The sequence below is a fragment of the Meleagris gallopavo genome, chromosome 3, assembly GCF_905368555.1.
Source record: "Meleagris gallopavo chromosome 3, MGAL_WU_HG_1.1, whole genome shotgun sequence".
In the NCBI taxonomy this organism is placed as follows: Eukaryota; Metazoa; Chordata; class Aves; order Galliformes; family Phasianidae; genus Meleagris; species Meleagris gallopavo.
The window spans coordinates 31,811,376-31,839,225 of record NC_139406.1 but is presented as its reverse complement, the minus strand read 5'-3'; the positions used below and the strand labels follow the sequence as shown (position 1 = coordinate 31,839,225).

At 38.6% G+C, this 27,850-nt stretch overlaps 1 protein-coding gene across 1 annotated transcript; it reads left to right on the top strand.

The window, feature by feature from the left end:
- The first annotated feature begins 144 nt into the window (after positions 1–144).
- Positions 145–27,192, top strand: CLPTM1L (CLPTM1 like). Its single transcript, XM_085220576.1, has 17 exons — positions 145–401; positions 603–703; positions 2,936–3,125; positions 4,331–4,473; positions 6,350–6,428; positions 8,975–9,092; positions 10,696–10,790; positions 12,294–12,378; positions 14,780–14,883; positions 15,952–16,017; positions 17,556–17,606; positions 18,520–18,602; positions 20,129–20,163; positions 20,420–20,475; positions 20,561–20,605; positions 24,196–24,311; positions 25,115–27,192. The coding sequence occupies exons 1-17, from the start codon at positions 237–239 to the stop codon at positions 25,197–25,199; spliced, it is 1,617 nt and encodes a 538-aa protein (XP_085076702.1). The 5' UTR covers positions 145–236; the 3' UTR covers positions 25,200–27,192.
- The last annotated feature ends 658 nt before the right edge of the window (positions 27,193–27,850 follow it).

Sequence of the window (27,850 nt, the reverse complement as noted above, 5' to 3'; positions counted from 1 at the left end):
GTGAGCGCACAGCGCCACGGCGGCCATTCCTCCTCCCCTGCTTGAGACCGCCCCTCACGGCTCCTACATTCACAACGCTTCCAGCCCCACCCCAATTCAGTTGCTAGGCGACGGGGCGCGACCGGAAGTGCGACGGCCGCTTCCGCCGGAAGTGACGGCGAGCCGGGGGTGGAGGATCTGAGCGGGGAGCGGGGGATGCGCGGGCGGCGGCGGCGGCGGCCGTGGGGGTGGCCGTCATGCTGAGCCGCAGCTCGTTCACCAGTCTGGCGGTGGGGGTGTTCGCCGTGTACGTGGCGCACACGTGCTGGGTCATGTACGGCATCGTCTACACGCGGCCTTGCCCGGCGGGCGGCGCGGCCGCCTGCGTCTGGCCCTACCTGGCGCGGCGGCCCAAGCTGCAGGTGAGCGGCGGGACCGGGCCTGGCCCCAACCCGAGCGATGCGGTGTCAGGGGCGAGCGGGAGGTGAGGAACGCTCCGGCGGTGCTCGGATGCTCGGAGAAGTAGTGGGGTTGCGTTACTACGGATCCCCGCCCTGAGAGTGCCGGTGGGTGGGCTGATGCTTCTGTGCCGTGATTCCCCTCTGCTGTCTTTGCCGTTTCAGCTGAGTGTTTATACTACCACGCGGTCAAACATCGGTGCTGAGAGTAACATAGATCTGGTTTTGAACGTGGAGGATTTTGATATTGAGTCAAAATTTGAAAGGTAAGTCTTAGAAGTGTGACCTGTTTTTTGCAGTTTGTAGCCTGAATAACACGTGTGTGGGAATTCACATGAAATAAGTGTGTTGACTATTCATGATGGTAATCTTGGAAGAATAGAGTTGTTCTTGTATTCTTTGGTTTTGGATTGAAGTTCTTCTTGCTTACTTTGTGGTCTGTTTGGTCTGCACTTATGTTCATAAAGTGTGAACTATAGAGGCAGTGCTGAGGCAGGGAAGATGTGAATTGGATATCAGCTTTGGAGCTGAGGACAAGGTACTGCTATAGGTTTAAAAAAAAAAAAAAGGTATTTAAAAGTATGTTTTTGTCCTTAATTAGAAGTTCCTAAAGTGTTTCATGAATGACAGCACAGTCCTGCCTTGCAAGACTTGGTACACTGAGTTCACGTAGTGTCAATAAGAGGGCTGTTAGCCTTATTACATTCATCATACAATGGCTTGGGTTGAAAGAGACCTCAAAGATCATCCAGTTCCAACTCTGTGCTGTGGGCAGGGCTTCCCCCCCACCAGCTCAGGCTGCCCATAGTCCCATCCAACCTGACCTTTAGCAGCTACAGGGATGGGGCACCACAGCTTCTCTGGGCAACATGTTCCTGTACTTCAGCACCCCCTCAGTAAAAAATTTCCCCCTGAAGATCTAATCTAAATCTTCCCTCTTTCAGTTTAAAACCATTCTTCCTTTATGTAAGCTTCCTTTAAGTATTGGAAGGTCAGTAGCAGGTCTCTGCTTCTCTGGGCTAAACAGCCTCAGCTCTCAGTCTGTCTTCATAGTAGAGGTGCTGCAGCCCTTTGATCATCTTAGTGGCCCTCCTCTGGATCTGCTCCAGAAGCTCCATGTTGAACATCTCACGTTTGCAAGAAAGAAATCCTCTCTAAACAAAGCTTTGCTAGCAAATACAGAAGTGCTTGTTTCTCTCATATAGATTTTACAGACCTCAGATGCTGTACTGATTTGACTGCAGTAATTTTCAAATCCCATTCTAAATACCTTACTAGTTGTGCTGTATTATTTCAACATTGGTTAATTTACATCAATGTACTGTTTTTAGCTACGTAAACAAATGTTTTGCAATAGCAAACTGATAGTACTGATAGTAAAAATGGCTTTTCATTGTGAAAATCCTGTGTCAGTGTGCCTGGAAATGCTTGATACTTTTCTCTAATAACATATACGTAGTCTATCAGGTACATGATTTTTTTTCTTAACAGCTGTGACTTCAGACCTTGAATAGAACCTGGAAGTCAAACAGTGTTATCTTTCGTTGTGCTATAAAAACAAGTTTGTGTATAACTGTTTCAGTGCTAGTAATCATAGAAGTAAAACTTTTCTGGTGTTTTAGGGTTTCAAGATCTTCTGAAGGGATGTTACTACTAAGATCTTGTCATAAGATAAATTTTTGAGTGCATTCTTGAATTGTAAAGAGATGTATATAATGATTAGAAGTGTTTTTTGCTTTATATTTGCTGCCTCAATTTTGTTATTTAGAGCAGCGGTTTTGTTTTTCACTCTCTTGACAAAGATTCGTTTCAGCTCTTTCTTGTTCTGCCTTTTTTGTAATAAAAAAACGTGAACTTCTGTGATTTAGGTCATGTTAATCTGTGGCAGATTTTAAAATAGAACTGTTTTACTAACGCAGTCTTGCTATACCAGTGAAAGTATCCAGAGGGAAAAAAAGCAAAGTGGTAAGGATGCTTTCTTGGCAAACGCAAGGAGAGTGAACTCATGGTGCTTGAGGCTCTACATAGTTCTGTGTTCAACACGCTATAGCTGAGAAGGTAAAGTGCTTGACTTTGGTTTTTTCCTGATTTTTTTTTTTTTTTTTTTTTTTTAAATGATGCATACAATCTCTGAACAGACTCAGCACCTGGAGGGGTATTCTCTACAAATCCTAGCATAATTTTGACAATACAACATAGTGGCAGGGGAAAAACATCAATACTGATAATGTGGTCCTGTTGTCTAGAGTAAGGAAGGGTATGCTGGACAAAGATTAACGTATCTTGAGATAATAGTAAAACACAGTAAAGCAGACACTGTGGTAACATACTGGAGTATATGAACTGATCCCATCCAGCTATGGCTCTTTAGGGCATGTTAATGAGGTGTGCGTTTTCTTGCTTGCTTTCAGAACATCGTAACATTTTCAGTGATCCCTATCTGTAACAACTTAATATTTCAACGTCTCATCTCATAATGTCCTTATTTTGTATTTTAGGACAGTGAATGTCTCTGTACCAAAGAAAACTCGAAATAATGGCACATTATATGCATATATCTTTCTTCATCATGCGGGCGTTTTGCCTTGGCATGATGGTAAGCAGGTGCATATAGTAAGCCCTCTGACCACGTACATGGTCCCTAAACCAGAAGAGATTAATTTGCTCACTGGAGAGTCAACCACACAGGTAGGTGGGTTTTCCACCTGTAGGAGGACAAGTGGGGAAAGAAAATGCGTTTCTTTTGTAGGCACTTGTAGTGTTAGCATCTGCTATGCTACAGAGTGGTGGGGATGTTTAAAAAAAAAAAAAAAAGGGCCAAACAACCTCCCCCCATTCTTCTCAACCGTCCTCTCATACACTAAAAGAAGGCCATTTAGCCCAGCAAATGTAGAGCCCACTGTTAAACTTGCTGCTATTAAAATATTTCCCTAGTTAATATTAATTTTCTAAGGGTTCACTGCTTTTCGTAGAAATAGTGTATTCTTCTGTAACAAAATTCTGCTGCTTTGGATAGTGAATCAGATTCCTGTGAAGTAATTTGCTTTTGCAAAATAGTGATACGTACTTAACTCTGACACTGCTGAGTGACCAAAATGTACTGCTTCTTTTCCTATGGGATATTCTTATAGGACGTTCTTTCATTTCAAGAGAATAAGATAGTATTTGCTAAGGGCTACTACTATAATTATTCATCAGAGGGAAAAAAAATGGTGTTATGTAATGAAATATTTACAGTGTTGTGCCTCGTATTTAAGGAGAGTTAGAGAATCTTTTGGAATCTGAAATACAGATGTAGCTATTAGTCCTGTTCCTAAACCCTGTTAGAATAAAATTGAAAAGGAATTGAAGCTAGAGTCCAGCATTAAAAAGTGACAGTAGATGGTGTCTATCCCAGGAAAAGCAAGTAAAATGCCCTGGAGAGCTGAAAGCTCAAGTCTTAGTCTGCTTTGGCACAGCTTTATACAGTATTTGGAGGCTCAGAAGTTCAAACCAAGTGATCTGATCTCTTTACTCCCCAAGATGAGTGTAGCTGATCATCCTTTTGTCTGTTTGGAAGTAACATCTGAATACTGTACTATCTTCACATTTGAGTTGATGTTTTCAATACATGCAGATGCCTAAGGCATTAAAATAAATTGGAGGGATATTCACTCTCAGTGAACTGGGTTGTGAAAGAGCACTGATGTTTTTCAGTGTCAAATTATGGTGGGTCTTTACAATCATTCTATCGTAGTTAAGCAAAATACTTGGTGTGGTTAAAATCAAGTTTCTTAACATTTATTTTGTGATACAGCTTACGACTCCATAGTTGTCTGTGATTTAGACTATTATCCTGTTCAGAATTCTGCATGGTTAAGCAGTAAGTATGTATGTTTATTGTATTTTTAAAGCAAATTGAAGCAGAAAGACAGACCAGTGCTCTAGATGAGCCTGTCTCTCACTGGAGATCAAGGTTAACCTTGAATGTCATGGTGGAAGATTTTGTGTTTGATGGATCATCCCTCCCTGCTGATGTTCACCGTTACATGAAAATGTAAGTTAATGACTTAATTTTGCTAGGATTGCTAATATAAATTTAATTCACATTTCTGTGAAAATGATCTTTTAGTATTTTTTGCTTAAATTTGAGCTTAAGAGACAAGAATAGGCACTCTTTAATGCCTGCATTTCAGTAGTGACAATAATGAGGTACTATGTACTTGAAAACCTTATTGGTAATATCTTGATCCTAAGCAGTTAAGAGTTTAAAATATCTTTTTGTATGGGAGTTACCATGGTAACACAAAACAGAACTACAGAGATAAAAGTAAAATGCTATAGCAGGCTTCGTACCCTCTTGTTCTCAAATCATACTTCTGGTCACTAAAGCATTTGTCTCTTGACCTTTACAGTTATCCTTCACATGCAGATTAGCTGTGTAGACAGTAAGTGCTTAAGTAGCACAGCTGATCTCCTGTATCCCATCTTTTTTTCTCTCTCTCTGGCTTATTCTGCTTTATGCTATTTTGTCAATGTTTTTTCATGCATTATGTCACTTTTTTCAAGAAAATACTAAAAAGTGAGCTTTTAGAAGGGCAGTAGCTTCTGTTCGCAGCTCGCTTAAATTGCTTCCAGTGTTAACCATATCAGTAGTGCTCTGTGTTGGCTGGTGCTGCCGTATGTTGATGCCTTTCTCCACAAGTATCCTCTTAAAATCAGAAGGAGTTGCTTAGTCAGCAGACACTGGGATTCTGAAATAGCTTCCCAACCAGAATAGATAAACCAAGCAAGTCATTAGACAGACCCAAAACAGGAAGGAGTTGATGAATCTTTTCTGGTCGTGTCTAGATATAAGTCAGTGTTGATTTATTGTTGTATTATACAGGAAATAGTTTGGAAATGAAATGGCCTGCTTCAATTCTACTAGCAGTAGCTTTAATTGTAGTTATTTTGTAGAAATTGAACTCTCTTCATTTAAAGAATCAAACTGTTTCTGATGCTGAAGTTAATACCTCGTATTATTGTTACTCCTTGAGTATTTAGAATGCAGTCTTTATCAACATGGATAGAGACTTCTTTGTGAACTACTAAAATTCTATTTTCAGACTTTAAAAAGCTCAGTTATGTGACTTCCACTCTGAGTACATTATAGTGTATATAACTGCCTCCCTAATGAAGGACTTCAGGAATTTGTCCCTTTTGGGGCACTAGGCCAAACAGTTCTCTAAGTTACTGACAAAGCAGTTTTCTAGTGGTAAATTTTATAGAGACCTCAAAGGATGTTAAACTACTACTGGCTTTGTGCAGATTTGAGAGATGATAGAGCAACCCCAGCAAGTGCTTCTGTTCAGGAAGAGAGAGATTTATGTCCTTGTGCAATCCTGCTGATAGTATGTAGCTTTTTAAGGTGCATACCAGCCAGCCATTACTCTACTTAGTCCCATGCTGAGTGGAGCATCTGCTCTTGCTGATCTGGTAGATGTCACCGAGGGTGTAGAGGAGCTGGGGAGGTGGTGGAGAGTTGTTGCAGTAGGAGAGGAATACTTGAGACAAAGGATGCAAATATACGGTCAGCAAGTTTCTCTTTTGACAGACTTTTAAAGTTCCTTTATCCTTGTTCATGCGACAGCTTCAGCGTCATCACAGCTGATTTAATTTCTCTTTCATTCTTTTTTGCTTATTCTTTCTACAAAAAAAAAGTAAAAATAAACTGAAAAGAATAAAATGGAATGCATACTATTTTACGGACATCTCTCAATGGGAGACCAGGCTAGCAGTTGCTTCTTGGTGTGTGCTAGAGTGTAATGTGCTTGGAAAGATGGTGGGAAATACCTGTATGGGTAGATCTGAAAGTGCTGATTGAGTGCTAACTTGAATAGAAGAGTTTTTTAGGTCACCACAGTCATAAAATCCGTGTTTAAACATCCTAGGGTTCAGTTGGGGAAGACAGTGCATTACCTTCCAATATTATTTATTGATCAGCTAAGCAACAGAGTGAAAGATTTGATGGTGAGTAATAGAATGCCTTTAATTACATTTAATAGTAATCTTAAATATTGCTGTAATTAAAATTTTCTTCATAAGTTGTTTACTGTAATGAAAATCCATTACAAAGTGACTAAAGGATTCTACCAATGAGTGTCGTTTGACTTAATGGTCAGCTGCAGTCTGCATTTGGGTTTTGAAACTCCCCATCCTTGCAGAAATATTTGCCAAACACTTTCTTCTATTCTGCCAAAAGATGGTTGGGTTCCATTGTTCCTGCCTTTTGGATGGATGAGGAGAAAACTGCAGCATCAGCTGTGGTGAGAGCAATCACATGACTCCCTGAGCTGGTTGATGAAGTTGTGTTTGTGTCCCAGAGCTGCTTCTTTTTTCTTCTAGGAAAATGAGCATACTGAATGTTGATGGTACTAGAGTAACGTGGAGATAAGAGCTACTGCTTGTTAAATGATAATGTAATATTCAGCATCTTCTAGGTAGGAGTCTTGGTAGATGAAAGCTTTCCGTACGCCCTCTAGGTTGTCATTCCAAATCATAAAGTTTAGCTTAGACAAAGAATTTTTCTGCTGAATGTTGGGAGAATATTATTTAAGGATGCCTGTTGCAAGCTTATTTGAGAAAATAAACCCCTGAGCGTTTCAGTTACAAATCTTGGTAGCAGGTAGTTCTGTCCAGCATTTCTTTAGGTACACTTGTAATGTCTTTATCAGCAGTCACTGTCCTTTGTTTTGCGTTTCTTAACACAGCTCATTGTTAAGTTTGTATGTTCATATGAGCTTCTAACTGGTTGTGTACCTGATTTACAAATAACCTCAGCATTCTCGTGTTAATAGCATTCCCACAGTTGTCACCTATATCACAGGAGGTGCAATTGGAATGTGCTGCCTTAAAGTGATTGAGATCACTAAACTGAGCTAGTACTTGTAGACTTCTAGTTGCTCATTAAGAAAGAGTTCATCCTACTGATCTTCTGTTTAATTTGATTTTAGTGTTCAGAAAATTCTGTCTCTATCTTGTATGGCAGTCTGATTTTCTCTCTGCGTCATTCCTTACTCTTTAGTAGTGTTTTGTCTGTTACTCCAGGTGGTGCTTGCTGCATGTTACTTGCCCATATATTTGCAAAATTTTTGTTTCCTGTCTGCCTTGAGCAGGTAAAAATTCTTTTCCTTTTCTCCCTGAAATGTTGATGAAAACTTTAATAAGAAGCTAGAATGAGAATGGAGAGATTATAGACATCCTTTTAAAAGGAGAAGCCTGGAAGATCAACATACAGCATTCAGCAGACTCTTTCTAGCATCCTCAGCCTTCAGCTTTAACCCATTGATTTTCATCCTGTTTGGATATCCCTTGCAAATCTCTGCTGGATTTGTCAAACCTCTCCCAGCTTCCCTTTCTCTCCCTTGCGTATATGTCTTCTATTGCTCTCTCTGAAAAATGTTGAGAGAGCAGTGAGATTACTGGAGGAAAGGGAGAGCCAACATAATTCTCAGTCCACATCTGACCTTGGTATCTGGGGACCCTAAAAGCATTTTCTGCAACATTAGGACCAGAAGAAACCTATTCACCTCTGTTAACTGAGAGCTAAGTAATTACTGTAGAAAGTGTAGAGTAACAGTTCTGAGATGGGGATTCTGACTGAGGAGTAAGAAGAAGCTGAGATCAATAGGTCTTAAACCATTGGCATCCAGAGGGCCTGCCTGGCTGTAGCTGTAAGCTCTCCTTGAAAATTTAAAACATGTTGCCTGAACTTGTGCCTAAATAGCTGTGGAGAATTCTACTATTTCTAAGGACAATTTTATTTTGTTTTAAACCTATTTGAGAGACGGTCAGTTGTCATGGAGAAAGAGCTATGTCAATTTAAGTCTTTTTTCGACCTACGGAGGCCCTAGATATCTCTCATAATTGAAATGCAGATGAGACCGGAGAATGAAACTGAACTTATTTGCAGCACCTCATATGCTGTGCTTTACAGGTAGAATATCTTACTTAGCTTTAGCTGTGTTGTTTTCACCTTTCTGAACAGGCAGCAGCATCTTGCTTTGCCACCATTGCCTTCATTTATTTCAGAAACATCCTCAATTTAGTAAAGGTCTGGCTATGTCCTTCAGAATATGGTTTTTGTATGTGTGTGTGTCTTGTAGCTTAGCATAACCTTCTTGTACGCTTTCACAGAAGAAGTGTCAGAATGGAAAATTTCTTTAAACACATTGTTTTCACTTCAACTGAGACCAGCAGAGGGAACTTCATGTAAACTTCTCAAGGGCTTTTGTTTACAGTAACAATGAGGTTTCTCTAAGAACTTGAACAAAACGAACTGATCATTTAGCATTTCTGGGGGGAAAAAACAAACAAACAAACAAGGACACACACACACACACACACACACAAAAAGCCACTCACAAAGATTTCAAGCCTTTAAGACATCAGATTTAAAATTATGTGATTAAGTCATAATGTGATATAATGTTTCTTTAGTTTCAAAAGTGTGAGTGAATGTGATTGTTGCAATTCTCCTTTGTTAAAAAAGAAGCTATTTCTGTTTTGAAATACAGGTCATAAATCGTTCAACGACAGAGCTACCTCTTACAGTGTCATATGACAAAATATCTCTTGGAAAACTTCGGTTTTGGATCCACATGCAGGATGCTGTGTACTCCCTCCAGCAGTTTGGTATGTTTTTCTTTTTAATGACTCTCGGTGAAAACTAAATAAACAAACCAGAAAAAAACAACAGTCTTCTTTCCTTCAAGTACAAAGGAGGAACTGTTTTCTGGATAGCTCGTAAAAAGATTTATTGTTATAAATCTTAACATTGCTTTACTTTAATAAGGCAGGGTAGAAACAAAATGTTGACACGTGATAGGAATGGAGGACAGAAGTGAAATAACTTTCAATTTTGTTTGGATAGTCCTATTGAGAAAGTGTAAGTGGCCACAATTGAGAACATTCTGATCACAGTTTTTCTCTGTCATCCATGGAGTGGAAAAGATAGATCAGTTCTTATATAAGCTATATGTAGCTGGTCACTCTAACCATATACCCATGGCAAAACACAGGCAAGCATAGCAAAAAGACATTGGGTTTGAGCTGAGAATCAGGAAAAAATCCTGGTTCTGATTAAACTACTACTGCTACTTCAGAACTGACTTGCCTCTCACTTTGACTCAGGTCAAGTACTTCAGTTATGAATTTATAAGGTAATACAGAGAAACTGAGAAGTGAAAGCCAAATATGATTTAGAAGCTTGTACATTAGCATGCTCTGTGTGTCTAATTCCTGCTTTTTCTGGACTGTATGAAAGTCTAAATTTATAGACAAGCTCTGTAGCTTGTGAGGATCTAACTTTGTTACAACTTTGAGTAGCCGGTTTCCAGATCATGTTAGCCATCAGACTTTGTGAAATGAGGCAGAATGGCACTTATTTGCCAAAGAATTTGATGATCCATATTATGAGAACTGCTGACAGTGCTCAGTTTTTCTGAGAAGTTTAGACTTTAATCATGGGGCCTGAGACTGCTTCATGAAGAAAGTGTCTTCACGCTGAGTGAAGAAGTTCAGAGGTTTGCTGTAGCTGTCATTTGCCAAATGCAGTCCTTCATTCTGGCAACCGTATTTATCACAGCTCTCTTTGAAATAATGATTGTCCAGTATATAAAAAAAGTAGAAAGCATTCTTCCTTTTTTGATTTCAGAAGTCAGTGGTGAATATGTTCTTGGCTTACAGCTTGTGATTTTTGGAGGATGCTTTTCCTTTCTCCTTTTCAAGGAGAAGCTTCCAAATTAATTCTACAAGGGCCATCAAAAGATTTGATGCTACACGTATTGTTAAGTTTCTCACTGACTTTTGTTGTCTTCCTCAGTGTACTCCTTTTCTTGTTGGTTTTTTTTTTTTTGTTTTTTGTTTTTACTGTGAAGCTTGCTTTTCTTGTTTAGAATATAAGAGTTCAGAGGCAGAGTTGAATAATCCTTATTCTTCCTACTTGCACTGGAATGACCTCCTGCATCTTGCCATTCGTGTCTCAGTTCAGCGTATGCTCTGTAGTTGTACAATATGTTAAAGGCACATCTGTCTGCTTGTAACTGATGGGCTTTGTTTAAGGCTAGCCTAATAACTAGCCAAAAAATATGTAGATTTAGGTTTTACCAATAAAGCTACCATCTTGTTTTGGGTTTATATTTCCTTACCTAAATATATGATGGTGAAATAAGAGGATTCCTTTCAAAGGAGACTCTAGCATAACAGCAGTTAACTGTCTACTACTTCTTTCTCTTAGGATTTTCAGAAAAGGATGCAGATGAAGTGAAAGGAATTTTTGTTGACACTAACCTGTACTTTCTGGCTTTGACCTTCTTTGTAGCAGCATTTCATGTAAGTGGAATAACTTTGGATTTCAGGTATTATAGAATATAATGAAAAAAGGGGGGGAGGTGTTTGCACTTCAGCTCTTTCATTTACAGAGAACTGTTCTTGGAAACAGTAACTAGGTCTTAAGTAATAATCTTGACTGAAATATAAAACCTTTAAGTTCACTTTTACTTTTTTTAAGTTGGAGTTCAAGTAGAGATCCAAGAATTAATTACCTGTCAACAGTGGCTCAAGCTTTCTGCTAAGTTGAGTTATCGCAAGGTTATCACTGCAGTGGCATAGCTACAGCAGTAGTAGTACCAGTAGGGTATTATGTAGACTCAAACTGATAGAGTTTGAGTCTCTGGCTACTAACCCCTGCAGAAATCTAGATCGACTTGAAAGATGTGTGTAAATTGCAGAGCTTGTAGTTCTAGGCATAGTTATTTCTTGTTCTGTTTCTCTCCATCAGTACGGGGTGTGACATGGTATAAACATAAATCTTTGTTTCGATGGACAGTGTTTTTAAGTCTCATTGTTCTACTTTGAACATCTTTGATGTCTACAGTTACATGCAATGCAATTCCTGTCTTCTGGGAGAGAGAACTTGTTGAGCATGTTACGTTTCTTTTATACCTGCATTACATAAAATTAATTGGGTTTGAAAGTCATAGACTTCCCAACCATATCTCTCTCTAATTTTTCATTCTGTTTATCAGACAGTAAGATGTCAGTAGTCTGATATTTTTTTCTTCTGTGTGCTATAAGAATTTCTTGAATGCATGCTTCTTATTTTTTAAGGCAGTGAATGTGTGAGGAAAAGTCTGAAAAATGTACTGAATAAAGGTACTAAAACCACTGAAGAAAATATTTGTTATTCATAAATTTAATGCTAAAAAATCCCTAAAGTTTAGGCCAAATCATAGAATCATTATAGAATGGCTTGGGTTGGAAGGGACCTCAAGGATCATCAAGCTCCAACCCTCCTGCCGCATGCAAGCTACTGACCTCCATATTTGATACTAGATCAGGCTGCCCAGAGCTCCATCAAACCTGGCCTGACTGTTAACTGTAAAATCCTTACTGCTGAAATAGAGAGAGACCCTAATTTGCAGCATTGTAGGGTTTTGTTGAAACTTCGTTGCTATCCAAGCCTCAACTATCAGTCTGGTACAAAGAGCTTAGTGAATTTAGTGTGATTTTTCCCTGGTCTGTCAAAGAGCTGAGCAGTTCCTGCAGGTATTCAGCTCTCTGTCCTCTGCCATGCGTTATCCTGTACTGGGCCACTAACTTTCTTTATGGGAAGCAGCATTGTGCAGTGTTAGAGTAGAAACACTACCTACTGTTCCTCCTGTTATTTCACACTGCATTTGGAGCCCGGGCTTTTAAAACAGTTTTTTCTCTTTAGCTTTTATTTGTTCTAATTTTTAGTTCACAGACGATCTTAATGCATTTTTAACTGTTCAACTGGCAGTCTTTAATTAGTGCCTGTGTTAAGAAAATGAGTGTTCTTTTTGCTATTTGCAGCTTCTCTTTGATTTCCTTGCATTTAAAAATGATATCAGTTTTTGGAAGAAGAAGAGAAGCATGATTGGAATGTCTACAAAAGCAGGTATGGCCCAGCATGCAAAATTATGTGTGTGCTGTATAATATATACTGTGTGCTTTTATTCTTACTCTAAATTGAAACTGTAGTTTATCCATGATGGCAAAACTAGTTGGTTTTTTTTGCATAACAAAATAGCTAGCAGGCTGGTTATAACTTTGTTAGTATGATGGGGGTTGAACTGAGTAGGATATAGGAAGGGTGAGAGAAACAGTGGTCTGACATCACGTCAAGCCTTCCCAGAGGCAGATGAAGGTAGCATGCAGCCACAGACACTTGAGTTTAACGTTCCTCAGCCTTGCTTATGGCATTAATACTTACTGACTGCTTTTCTAATAGATTATCCATTGTGATTATAAACAGAACTGGAAAACCTGAAACTACCTGGCCTCTGAGATTATCCCTAATGGTGTCATATTTGCAGACTGATGAAAACATGTGAGCAGTATCAATACAAAGAAAATATTAGGCATTCAAAATCAGGATAAACAGCAGCATGGTTTTTATGTGCAGAATCTGCTTATTGTCTTCTAGAGTACTTTTTATAAGGCAAAACTTATACTACATTTGGTATTTGCAAACAAAAATGTCAATAAAAATCCAAAGTGGCACAGAGAATTTTCAATTTAAGTTTTAATTGCCAGTTAAGTAGTTAAGTCAAACTGGAAAGACTGAGTTACAAAGGATTTTCTAATCTTACTATTGAAATACCAATTTTCATTCTCCAGTAACTAACTCATGGTTCTATTGTCCCTTTATTAAACCTTCGTTACCTTTCTGTTTGTATCTCTTTCTTTTCCTAAGGGAGAAGTGTGACAGGCAATTACTCTGAAAAGGCACAGCGTGATTGTTGGTGTCTGAGTGTGTTGTAACTCTTCCCCTTTTCTGTCCCTGCTTAATCTAATTAGAGACTTGCTTGATAGACGTTTAGATGCCTTCAGGATTTTGCAAAACCCGAGGAATAAACCTAAAATGTAGTTCTTACGATTTGCAAGCATGAAATCAGTTGTATGAGGTTCAAGAACTGTCATTGCCTCACAGCCTTTCAGATTTCAGGAACTTAGTTCATAATAGTACTAGGATAGTGTTGGTTTTCCTTCCATCTCATGTGATAAAGATTTCATTTAAAAGGTTTTTTCCTTAGTTGTCTTTTTATTCTGACTGTCTGTGTCATAGAATTGCTCAGGTTGGAAAAGACCTTAAAGATCACCAAGTCCAACCACAACCTAACCTTACTACCTTAACTCTAACAACCCTCCACTAAATCATGTCCCTGAGCACCACATCCAAAAGGATTTTTAACACATCCAGGAATGGTGACTCAACCACCTCCCTATGACCTCACCTTGAGGCCATTTCCCATCATCCTGTCACCAGTGAGAAGAGACCAACCCCACTCTCACTGTAAGCACCTTTCAGATACTGAAAGAGAGCAGTAAGGTCTCCCCTCAGCCTCCTCTTCCCCAGACTAAGCAGCCCTAGTTCCTTTAGTCTCTCCTCATAGGGCATATTCTCCAAGCCCTTCACCAGCCTTGTTGCCCTTCTTTGGACCTGCTCCAGCATCTCAATGTCATTTCTGTACTGAGGTGCCCAAAACTGAACACAGTGCTCGAGGTGAGGCCTCACCAGTGGTGAGTACAGGGGTAGGATGACTTCCCTAGTCCAGCTCACCACTGATAGAAGCCAAGATGCCATTGGCCTTCTTTGCCACGTGTGCACACTGCTGGCTCATATTCAGCCAACTGTCCATCAGTACACCAAGGTCCCTTTCCATCAGGCAGCTTTCCAACCACTCCTCCCCAAGCCTGTAGGGTTGCCTGGGATTCTTGTGACCAAAACACAGGACCCGATACTTAGCCCTATTGAAACTCATGCCGTTAACTTTGGCCCATCTATCCAATCTATCCAGGTCCCTCTGCAGTGCCCTTTTCCCGTCTGTCAGATCAACACTCCCTCCCAACTTGGTGTCATCTGCAAACTTATTGAGGGTGCACTCAATCCCCTCATCAAGATCGTTAAGAAAGATGTTAAATAGAAGCAGCCCCAGTACTGAGCCCTGAGGGGCACCGCTCGTGACTGGCTGCCAAATGGATTTAACTCCATTGTTAAATCCATTTGGCCCAAAGAGTTGACCACAACTCTTTGGGCCCGGCCATCCAGCTGGTGTTTCACCCAGCAGAGCGTACACCCATCCAAACTGTGGGCAGACAGCTTCTCCACGAGAAGGGTGGAGTCTATAGATTTGTGGGGGTCTATAGATTTTCTAGGACTGTTTGATCTATCAAGATGTATATAGTTCATACTTAAACAGCTTAGGATAGAATTAAATTAAATAGGCCAACAGTCTTCCGTCATCTCAACTGTTTATGTAAATATTGATAAACTTGTTTTTTTTTTTCCCATCTAGTGCTTTGGCGGTGCTTTAGTACTGTAGTAATATTTCTTTTCCTTTTGGATGAGCAAACGAGTTTACTGGTACTGATCCCTGCGGGCATTGGTGCTGTGATTGAGGTGAGTTGGTAAAGCTCTAGAACAAAGTAGCAGTATTCTCAGAAACATCCATCATCTGTGTCTGGAGTTTTCCAGTATTGCTTAGCAGAGTATTTTGTAGCTTAATGTAGAAGAGGGTTGCTAAAGTCGTTACTGGAAAAACACTGCTGTCCCTTTATCAAATAACAAAACTGGGAGTATAGGTGTTTTCTGGGATGTGTCAGCTGATATTGTGGAAGCCAAGCACAGAGCTATGCTGAGGCTCCTTCCTGTCACATCACTGATATGCATCACTAGTGAGCAGGCATGTGTGACCATGTCAGCGAACTTTCACAGACACATTTGGCAAAGAGCTGGCTGTGGGCCATCAGACACTGCCCTCAGGTCTGCAGTTTTCTCTTTGGCTGTGACTGAGGTGCTTGGGGAAGGAGGGAGGGACTGATGGCTGCTCACCAGGCCAATGGGCTGCAGGTACTCCTTAGGAGCCCACGTAGGTACAGTGAAGCACAAAATCAGCCCTAATAGGAAGGAAGAATCTCTCTACCTAGTGTTGTTTGCAGATCTAACGATTTCTCAGTATATAAAAATAAATTTGGGAATTCTCGTGTGGAATTTTTGACCACATCTGTTGTAGTTGCAGATATGAATGCGAAGTCACAATATGATCCTTAAGACTTTACCTTCATGTATAAAACTACTTAAGCTTTTGTGAAAACTTTGAACAGCGGTGCTATGGAAAAACTTGCTTAACAGGTGGCTGCTGGAGCCCTGAGGTTCACAGTGGTTCACTATGGAGCAGCTGACTCCATAGAGGCACTGCAGTCCAGATATCCTGAAAGTACTCTGTTACTTCACTTACAGTACCTCAGCTGATATGGGGACTTAGTAGCCCAGTTTCTCAGTGTTGTACTTGTCAAGGAACACACCATTGTATTAACATTCAGACAGTGTGCTGAAATCAGACTATTACAGCTTTACGCAGTGAGTGCTTAAAATATTCTAGGATCTTGGTTCTGATTATCTGAACCTTGCATAAGAAATTCCTGTGGGTAATTCTTTATATACAAATTTTGTTTTTGTTAATAACAGCTCTGGAAAGTGAAGAAGGCTTTGAAAATGACAATCAAGTGGCAAGGCATACAACCCAAAATTCAGGTACAGTAGACATCAACACTTCAGTGGTTTGCACTCTTCGGTTTTTTACCTTCTTAACAGTAACTGCAGGATTCTATGACTTGTGATTTTCTGTGATGTGAAGATCTCTTACGGATAACTGAAATGAAATAGCAGAATAAATAGGTTCAAATGTAAGAGTTTCTTTGATCAATTCTGTAGAAGCAGCAGCAATTTGTATGTATTTATGATGTGAGAAGCCTCAGAATTCCCCATACGTTCTGAATCTTAGCAGATGGACTGTGCTCTTGCCTACTGTGTTGGAAAGCCACTTAACTGGCATTTTGATTTAAACTAAGGAACTGAATTTTTCATGAAGCCGTAGGTATAAATTCTCTATGGTAGAACTAAAGGAGGTTGTGTCATACTCTGGGAACAAGACAAGTGTTTTACAGGTCCTCTGGGTAAGAACTGTAAGTCCAAAAACTGTTTGCAGGACTTGCAGCGTCAGCAGGGGTTAAAATAAATTTAGGCAATATTTCCATTTTTTTGACATGAATGTAGTCTCTTTCAAATCTTTCATTGTCTGGTGAAATTTGGGGAAAAGACACCTTTGATTAAAGGGCAGCCTACATTTAAATAGTTCCTTTTGTTGGTGAGAAACAGTTATCTAATCTTAAGAGTTTACTTCATAAGAAGAACTGGATGGACTTTTGTTCCGTTGGAAGTCTTTACTTAAGAAGACTGTAGCTTTGCTCCTTTAACAACGTTGAAGAAATGTGTTTCTTTTAATGAGACTTTGACATTTTTGTAAGACTACAGGAACACAGCTGGTCTGTCTTGTTAAGAGTAATATTATTTTGGTCTGGAAGCAGAAATTGATTAGTACTCATACTGACATTTCAAAGTATCCACATGCTCAAAACAACAACTTGCAGAAAAGAAAATCCAGTTCATCATATATTTTTATTTTAAAGTGGCAGTATTTGCAAAGTAGTTGCACTTTGCAAGTTGTCACTTGCCAAATGTTGATCTTTTGCCTAGAGGCTGCTGACCAGTATTTTCAATAGTAGTACTGTTGGACCATTTGTAATTCTTATGAAAATGCTGCTTTAAAAATAATACTACCACTAATTATAGAAGAATTTAGCCTTTAATCTTGAGAAAATTTTTAGTGAACCAATTGACAAACATGGAATTGAGTGTGATCCATAAATGATGTCTTCATACATGAAATGGTCATCGTTTTTAATAATTGCTTCCTCTAACTGCCAGATGCTTTGTCATGTGACTCTGCTTTTGCTCCGTGAACTGTTTCAGCTGTATTTCCTAAGCAGAAAAGTCCTGGATGTTCAGTGTAAAATATGAAGGAAAACATTAAATCTTTTGGTTACCCTGCTGCTATGCAGCAGACTGAGCAGGACATCTGTATGACTGTTGTACGGAAGAACTGATCAGGTTTTTGAACTGTTACCTTTCTGACTGTATACGCAAGTTAGTTTGCAGTTTCAGTCTCTATTTAGGGAGTCAGCCCTTTTCTTCCAGTTCTGTCTTGATTATATATTTTATATGTATTGCAGTTTGGTGCATCCAATGATTCTGAAAAGAAAACTGAGGAATATGATACCCAGGTAAGAAGGAATCCCTGACTTCTGAAATATGAAGTCTATGTATGTGGTCTGCTCTTGTGCTCGTTTTATTCCTACAAGTGTATTTTTCATCTTCTCATACTTGTTAAGGGGATCATCATCATGCAGATGATCAGATAGTGAAGATTCATTCTAATGATTTATGAAAAGAAATAGCAAAAGAGTTCTTTGTTAGCTGAATTACAGTGTTTGAAGAAAATGTCATCTGTACTAAGGATGTCAAACTAGATGAAACAACAAATTACGAAATTTTGTCTAGCAATTAATATATCTGCACCAATAAGTCATGAGTGATTGAAAGTAGCTTTCCAGAAACTTGTCCTCTTGTAAAGCTCATCAGGTCTCAGATAAATCTCATCAGACTTAAGGAATACCATCTGCTTTCTTTAATGGAAAAATTTAGAAGTTATGACATTAATCTGTGGGTCACATGCAGATATCAGTACATCTGTAACAGGCAGAAATCTTGAATTACTTCTGTGTTTGAAGCTGAAATCTTGTTGAAACATCTTTTGAGAAGCAGAATGGCAAGCAACGTATCTGAAGAAAAGTTACTCTTCGTGTGTATTCCTTACAGATTTGAAAATCAGTATTTGTTCTTGTTACTTATGCCAGTGGAATGATTGATCATAGGTAGCAACAGTGGTATTAAGTGAGAGCTGTTTTCAAATTGGACCACACTGCTTATGTACTGAGGTTTTTGGTGGTCTCAACTGAGCACTGGAATTTTCAGGATCTCTTGAACTGAAGCATTCTGGAAATAATAGTAGACATTTAAAAATAGGAAAAGATGTTGAGGGAAAAAAAAAATGATGTGGCTGTCTTCAAGATGATGCCATGAAAAGTCTGCTGTATATAAAATGCGAACTTATAAACTATTTTGCTTGTCCTTTAGGCTATGAAATACTTGTCATATTTACTCTATCCACTGTGTATTGGAGGTGCAGCTTACTCCTTGCTGAATGTCAAATACAAAAGGTACTGTAAATCTATAAAGGATCTTATAAAAGTTTGAAACATCCCCCATTTTTTCTGTATTAATTAATTGGAGATGATGGGATATAGAAATCAGTTCTATTTGTGTGACTTACAAGCTAGGAAGTGTAGACTTGTATGGAATTTAAGGCTGGAAATTGTAGCCATTTTTTAACACCCTGTAAACTACCGCTTATTTCAAGCTGTGTTTTTTCACAAGTAATCTGATATTACTTTAATATTCAATAATTTGCATAGAAGATTAAGCTGTCAATCACAAGAGGAAGAAGAAAGCTTCTCTTTGATGTTCAGAGACCAGATAAGATGACAGGGAGAGATAAGAGGTTACTGTGGTTGAGTTCAGCAATCAAGAGAAGCAAAAACTGTCCTCAGATTATTTGCTCTGACCAAGGGATTTCTCCCTTGAGAAATATGGCAGGTAGGATGACAAACAAGCAGAAGTGTTTTTAAGAAAGGAGCCTGTACTCCCTCAAACCACAGACTTACTGCGAGACTTCAGCGAGAGCTGAAGGGTCTGTATTTCAGGAGAAGGTGAAACTCCTGTCCGCTTTCCCTGAAAACAATACAGCTAGTTCACTTTTGACTGCGAAAAGCAGACAAGTAGATAGCTGTGAGACTTTGCTCTAGGAAAAAAATCTGCAAACACATGCTTGGTGATGGCTGTGTAGGCTGTTTTCATAGTTTCTAGGCCCAGAAGGGATGTGGAGGAGAGCAAGCATCGCCTTAAAATAACATGAGGAGAATCTTCTGTTGCTGTCTACGTGTTCTATAACTCTTGTACCAAAACTTGGGGCCATTTCTGCTATTAGAAAAATAGCTTGTTCAGAAGGTTCTTGTCTCATGAGTTAACAAATATATGGCATCTAAAAATTCTGGCACTCACTCTCTACCTGCAGCAGATAGAACAGCTCTCTGCTATCAACTGTTACAAGCAGAAGTATGGAATTTGTACCATCTAAGCCATCTGTAGCGTTACTAATGCTGGAGCTAAGGGTTTGCTCCATTGAACATCTGTAGGGAGGGATTGTTAGATTTAAGGAGAGAAAAATGTAGATTTCTTGTGTTTTCTCATTATCTTTTATAAGTGCTTACTTCTAGGGGTTTGCATTGAACAGTATTTGTGGTCTGTAATCTGTGAAATTCTTAGGGTGCCTTGTCAAGTGCCTCCTTAACATTGAGAATACAGTGTTAGAAATACTGACAGAGGTCAGTGTGCAGTATTGCCAGGTGGGGTGCAGAAATCTTAGAACATTCTCCAAAGGTATACAAGTACAAAATAAAGCTCTCCAGAATTGTTGGATGTGAAGCATCAGCTGCGAACTGGTCAGCAGCATTTCTGGAGCCCTTCTACTCAAAGGGAGGTGTAAAGTGTTCAGTTTGTGTATAAAGCAGTTCTCAACAGATCCACTTCTCGGAGTTGTCAGAGTACTGCTGTGTAGATGTTATATGACAGGTACATGGTTTTGGTTGAGGTGAGAAAGTAACTGGATTGTCTTGTTTGTTTGTAGCTGGTACTCCTGGCTGATTAACAGCTTTGTCAATGGTGAGTCCCTTCTTATTTTTTTATTATTCATGCTTCTTCCAGTGGAGACAAAGACTCAAAAAATCACTGATATCACCTGCATCAGCGTGGAACAATAACTTAGGTTCCAGAATTATTGCAGTAAGAAAGGGAGAAAAATCAACTAAAATTGGAACAGACGGGTTAATTCTCATTAGGAAAATCTGTAATTCTCTAATTGTGAAACAATACTTCTATTCTGCCTTTGTCTGTTAAGTTTTCTGTATTTTATCTTCAGGAGTGTATGCTTTTGGTTTCCTGTTTATGCTGCCCCAGCTGTTTGTAAATTACAAGGTGAGAACTGAAAAGCAATAAAAAGCAACTGCTGTAGTGTCTTCTTTCAGGCTTTAATACAAACAATACATTCTTTTCATCCTAGATGAAATCTGTTGCACACTTACCCTGGAAGGCTTTTACATACAAAGTAAGTAAAGCTCTAATTTAAAGACTGGTTCTGTCATTTTGAAAACAATTTTCTGAGAAAAACAACTAAGTATTATGTAGCTTAAGGCTGTGAGTGCTTTTCTTTTTGTTTCAAGAACTAAACTGCCTGTAAGAACAAATTTGTTTGCAACTGTTCTTTAAGGAAAAATAAATCTGATTCTCATAATGACTTTCCTATAAAGAGAATCTCCAAATTAGGACGTGGGTAATGTTGTTTTTTCTACTGTCACCTGTCTTAGGTGTGTATAAATGTTGGCCTTGCAAATGATTTAATGTTCAATTTAATACTTTAATAAAGCAAAAAAGAGATTACGTTAACAAAATATAATTCTCAGTATATAAGAGCACTGAGAGGCCACATTTTAGCAAGTTGTGGGAGATACCAGAGACAGAAGTAAAGTACAGATTGTTTTCTGCTTGTGTGGTAATTCCCAGCTTCTGGGAAGTGTAGTGACAAATGTGTGGTAGGCTGTCATGTGGTGTCCCCACTACTCAGTCTGTAGGAAATGATGCAGTGCTGTAGCAAGGCTTAACGTGAGGCCTTGGGGCAGGGGAAGTGAGTTTATTAAAAATAAATAAGTCAGCTTACTGACACTTTGATACCTACACACCCATAAGCACCTCCATGTGTGTCTGAGTGGTTTATATTGTATTCATCCATCCAGATATCTATGCCCAGGCATATTCCTTGCATTGATAGGGAGGACAAGCAACACCCAATATTGAGTTTCCAAGTTTCCTTTATTTGCCCTTTGGGCCAATATTTCAATTCTCCTGAACGTAAGTGCTTCAAAAGGAAGTATTAGAAGCTGCTCAAGATACTCTGTTCAGTTCTGAAAAGATAATGTGTGATAAAAGAAATGAAGTCTTAAAACAGAGTGCCTGTTACAACTTTTCCATTTCTGTGAGCCCACAGCAACAGCCCAGATTTCTGATATTTTATATTTTGAAGGAGTATTGAGCCATCTGGGAGAAACAGATTGGAGTATAGATAATAACAGCATAGTAACTAAATAGTTTTCAATACAGTAATCAGTCCAAAAATAAAAATATAGTCCTAATTTTTCAAACCCATAGTAGATAAATTAGAATGTTTTTAATACAGAGGAACAAAAGGCGCAGGGAAGGAATTCCACAATTTTGGGCAGAATTTATAATTGCAAAGAGATATCAGCAGTTAAAGGACAGTAGGATGCAAGGGCAGTATTGAAAAGGTGGGTAACCTTCATAGCAGAATTTTGATGCTGAAATGTCTTTTCTTAAAGAGCATTTATGTGGCTGCTGTTAAGAGATGCCAGAAACTACCACCGTGAAGCGTGGATATACATAGAAAAGAGTGTTTTCAGCTATGTTCAACTTCTTGGGCTATTTCCTAATGGGTATTTAAAGTTACTTGCTCTCTTCTGTGCTCCTGCAAAAAAAAAAATAGTCTGAGGTCTCTTCTGTTATTGTTTTGTTTTGTTTTGGAAATAAGAGAGCATTTTTTTTCCTTTAAAATTTCAACTTTTTTTTTTTTTTTTTTCCTAAGGGTGACTTTGGCAAAAATGAAAACCTTTCTAAGTTTTTGCTGCTATTATAAATAGTTAAATACTGTTATATGAGTTGCCTTGATGTATTCAATTTCCATTATTTTTGAGGACTGCCTAAATGCTCATGGGAGGATGAAACTTTTAGCTTTTTTTTCCTTTCATCATCATAGGATCACTCACTTGGGAGTTAACTTAGAAAGGCCTCATTTTCTAACTAGCCAAGTTGTGTTTTTTTTTTTTCCATGACTGATCTTTGCACAGGCTTGAGAAGTGCCATACATATTCTCTGAACACTTTGGATTGATGGATTAGTTTAGACTTGCCAGAAGGAGCTTTCCTGTTGGAACTAATAAGAACTTCTTCCTGCCCAACACCTCAGTGTTCTTCTCGTGCTTCGTTTCATAATACAAACAGCAATTGAATGTTCAAGAGCAAGTCTTTTTTTCCCTTCTTATGACATGGATTTATGCACTTTGAAGTCAGAATAACAGCTTTCTGATAATGAAAGGAGAAGCCATTGTAAGGAGATTGTTTGCTAGCCCAGTAGTGAATATTCTTTGCTGAACTGGTTTTCCGGATGTTTTTAGTGAGCTTATTGCACCATCTGATGAGTACTAAAGCTGGTATACTGTGAAGAACTAACTAGTCTTCTCTATAGATCAGAAACAGATCCAGAGGAGTTGCCCTGATCTTCAATTCCTTTATCTTCTCTGTTGAAATAATGTCATCTTTGTGTGTTCAGAGCCTCTCTGCATTGCTTTCCCAGCAAATGTCTGTGAATTTAAATTTTGTCACTGATGAAAGTGATAAATATTTCATAATTGCTTCAGAAACTGAGCCTAGAATATGTCTAGCTGAACAGAAATGGTGTAGAAAATTGCATCTCGGATAAAGGATGGATGTTTGCTTCCAGGAAAGCACTGAAAATGTTTTAAAATCTCCCCAGGGCTGCCAAGTTAATGTTCTTAAGAGCAATAAATGAGTAAGTTCTTACAAAAGTTTCAATTTACCCACAGAAAATGAAAGTGAACTATGACATTTTGTAAATCTTAAATCATTTGAGTAAAGAGTTTGAATACATTTTTTTGTCAGTTTCTTTTAAAAATTTTGCTGAAGTTGAATACATGTTTTTCCTCTCATACAGTAGTACTCTCACTTACCTCAAACAGTATCATAGCATGGTTTGGGTTGCAAGGGACCTTAAAGATCATCTAGTTCCAATCCTGCTGCTATAGACAGGGACTCCTCCCTCTAGGCCAGGTTGCTCCAAACCTCGTCCATCCTGGCGTTCGATGATTCCAGGGAGGGGGCATCCACAACCTCACTGGGCAACCTGTTCAAGTGTCTCCCCACCCTCTCAGTAAAGAATTTCTTCCTAATACCTAGTCTGCCAGTTTAAAGCCACATCCCTTGTCCTCTCATTACATGCCTTCATAAAATGTTCCACCCCAGCTTTCCTCTAGGTGCTGTTCAGGTACTGGAATGTTGTTGTGAGGTCCCCATGGAGCCTTCTCCAGGCTGAACAGCTCCAACTCTTTCAGTCTTTAATCGTAGGGAAGGTGCTCCAGCCCCCTGATCATCTTCATGGCCCTCCTCTGGACCCAGTCCAATAGCTCCATGTCCTTCTTGTGTTGGAGACCCCAGAACTGGACACAGTACTCCAGGTGGGGTCTCATGGGAGCAGATCAGAGGGGCAGAATCACTTCCCTTGACCTGCTGGTCACACTTCTCTTAATGCATCCTAGAATACGGTTGGCCTTCTGAGCTGCAAGAGCACATTGCCGGCTTGTGTTGAGACCTATATCCTTTTTAATTTAACTATAGTTCAGTAAACAGTATGATCTTCATTTAAAAAAAAGCACTACAAAGTTTGCAGTAGTTTTTCAGCATTAAATGTTGTTATAAATAAGAAATAGTCTGTGTATCTGCTGAATAACACTAGTAAGCCTGTTTCCTATAGCTTTGTATTAATTCCTTGCTTCATTTTGTATGATTTTGTTTCTTGACAGCTAACTGAAGTGTTCTGTTCTTTTATTTGTAGGCATTCAACACCTTTATTGATGATATATTTGCTTTTATTATCACTATGCCAACATCTCATAGGCTGGCATGCTTTCGAGATGATGTTGTGTTCCTGGTCTATCTCTACCAAAGATGGTATGCCTTTCTTCAATATTCCTAAGAGTTTTTACAACACTTCAGATTGGTATAAGAACTACAAAGCAATCTGGAAAGGCTATATGCTGTAGTCATTAAATCATAGAATCACAGAATGGTTTGGGTTTGAAGGGACATTTAAGATCATCCAGTTCCAAACATGCTGCTATAGGCAGGGACCAGGTTGCTTAAAGCCTTATCCAGCCTGGCCCTAATTGATTCCAAGGAAGAGGCATCCACAAACCTCTCTGGGCAACCTGCTCCATCACAGTAAAGATTTTTTTTTCCAACTATCTGGTTCAAGATAAAGTTCCCAAGGACAAATACTTCTCTAAAGAAACAATAATTTTAAGCCAAGTTTATGCTATACCAGAATGGTAAATGCAAATTTCAGTTTTAGGTTTATATGTTCACACATAAGAGTAGTAAAGTAGGTCTCCTTGCAAGGTGAGGTTTTTTTTCTTTCTAGAAATTAAAAACAGGTTCTGAGAGGGGCTGCGCCCTGGTTTTGAACTGGAGAAGTGTCTTGGATTGCTTTAGAAATGCTCCAGTCAAGCTTTAGGGAAACTGTCATGTCTCTTAAGAGGCCCTGTTACAAGACTACTTGTTAAGTCTTAGTATCTGGTGTTTCTGTAGCTAATTTTTAGGTCTGTCATATTTTTAGGCCACAAATGGAAACTGAAAATATGGTAAGAAAAGAATTCTGTTTTAAAATTGAATAGTAGAAAACTGATTAAATGTCCTTCAGGCAGCAGACTGGTAACTTTTGGGTAACAAGTTTTATTTTATTTTTTCCCTGCCAGGCTTTATCCTGTGGATAAGAGCAGAGTGAATGAATATGGAGAATCCTATGAAGAAAAGCCAAAAAAAAAAGCTCATAGAGAATAATTAATAATTAAAGATTCTGACCCTGGACTTCTACGGATTACGTCTATTATCTGGTCTTAAGGAAGAAAAACTTATTTAATAAGAGTATTTTTAGAGCTTATGACAGAACTACATGGACTATACATCTTCTATATTGCCAAAAATCTAGTTTTGATATCCTTCTATTTCAAGATCCTCCAGTGTCCTCACAAGGTCCACAGTCTGACAGATGTCATTAAATAATCTTCCTGCATTTAAGCTCCTCTTCAGTGAAAACCTTAAGTGTCCAGAGCATTGTAATTAATATCCAAATCTGTGTTTTTAAGGCAACTCAGTAAGTGGAAGTGTGATGCCATGCCACTGTGAGAATGAAAAAACAAACCAGTGTGTTACAGCAGAGTCAAGCATTACTGCCAAACTGGAGGCTGTCAAAAAGAAAATGTGTAATTATTGAACTGTTTGCTAATTACAAATCACCCTACTCTGATAACAGAAATAATGGAAATTTTAGAAGTTATTATTAAATTTATATGTGGACATAGAAAGTTCGGAGCTTCAAATCTGTTGGAAATAAAAGAGACAGATGGTGGTGTTAAAATTCAAATTCTAGCCATTTTCTTAGCCAACAACATGACAGAGGGTCAGTTGTCTTAAATGGAATGAAGATGTGAAACAACTGTAACATGATTTCTTTTAGTATGTATCCGAGTTCGTATAAATCTTTCTGCATCGGTGACAAACTTTTTTTCTTGCCATAGTAGGTATTCATGTAATGCAAATCATTGTTATGTGCCAGGAAGGTCTCTTAAAACATCTTAATTCTTCATAATGTGTTATCTGAGTGACATAAAGGGCCAATTCCCTGGTGTTTCAAATTGAATAATTCCTTGATCCTTCTCCTGTTTCTCCTACCCCCATTGTATTTATATGATTAAACACATCATTCAGGTGGAATGGCTTTGCTCACTTACTATACCGCACGCTTCCTGGAAAAAGGGAAAAAAAAACCAGCCTGGTGAAGAATAAGCATCTTACTTTGAAATAATTTAAACAGAAATATCCAGAAGGCAGAATTCTAGTTTGTAGTTCTGCTTCTCCTTTGGCCAATAACTACAGAGTAACCCTAATCATTCTTCAGCTGCTGTGTTAAATAGTACCCTGTTTCTACAAGGCTATTTAATTGCTGTTCGCCACTGACTGAAAATATTAATTGAATAACTTCAAAGAACGCAGAGAGATTGCAGTAGTCTTTAACTGCTCTATGAAGTAGATTTTATCTAGTTCTGATACTGCAGAAGTGTTATACATACTTGAGTCTCAGAAAGATATGGAAACGCACGTAAATTCTTCTGTCACAAACTGCAATCTTTCTTATCCTGAAATTCTTATGCGCTACTGGCAATGGAAAGGAGTCTTGAAGTGAATATTTACCTCATGTTTATGTTAAGACCTCTTTACATTGTTAACTGTAAATGAGGAGGACTGTAGACCTGTTGATGTTGGCATTAAATATCCATAAGTCTATGCAAATCTGAGGCTGTGGCTGTTCTGTCTTGTACGTTTTGGATTTGTTTGGAACAAGCTCTTTGTTGTTAAGCAAATTCATTTGGGACTCTTATTTCATAACAGTAGTAAAAAACGCAGGGGCGTGAATAATTTTCCTGATATAAATAATGCAAACGATACGTCGCTTTTTTGGTGCCATTTCAGAACAGTCAATAATTGATTCTTCTAAAGTGGTTTCTGAAAGTCCAGAATACGATATTTGGGTATTTCTCATGTTTCAGCATTTATTTTTTGCATGCAGCTGTTGAAAAGTCACTCTTGCACCTTTACATACTGTGAGTTTTTGGGCCTTTGTCTTGCATTTCTGGTGCCGGTAACCTCATAATATTCCACACAGTAGTCATCAAGAATATAAAATTATAACATTTTCATTTTAAAATGATTGAGGCTTTCCTGTTCAAGTCATTGTTTTATGCATTCCATTTCCGAATAAAAAAACCTCACCGTACGGAATACAGAGTTTTCTTTTGTTGCTGGAACGTCAGTGAAAGCTTTCAGTGGTGGAACTTTGGAGATTTTAAATGTTTAAACTTTTTTGTTGTTGGCTTAGAACAAAAATGGATTTCCTTATGTTGTTAAGGCAGAAGAAAAACTACTTACATAAAATGTCATTAAATGCATGGCAGCTCATGCTGAATTACTGCCTATTTCAGAGTTGGAGTGTAACTGAATAACTTCCTCACTTAGAGGATTTACTGTGGTAAGCAATTAGCTCACCATCTCACAATCCTCATTAAGTTAGCAGTAGGTTAGGAAATTGAAAGATTAGCGGTTTAGTTTTTTTTGTTTGTTTGTTTTTGATTAGGAGTTAATTGGGAAAGTCATGCGTCTGGAGATGCTCTTGCACAGTAGTACTTAGTGCAAAATAATGCACTGATGTAAATGGTTCTCTAAGGCACTGTCAGTTCTAGCATCTATCATCAGTGTCAAAAGAATTAAGACATAATTCTGTCATTTATTGGATTTTAGATATTGTATCTTCCAGTTCTTCCATCAGATGATAGATCTCATTATGTTGAATAAGTGAAACAAAACACTGACCGTTGACCATTTAGATGACAGCTTACAGTTTTTCAGTCTCACAAGACCTAGAATAATCCAGGCAG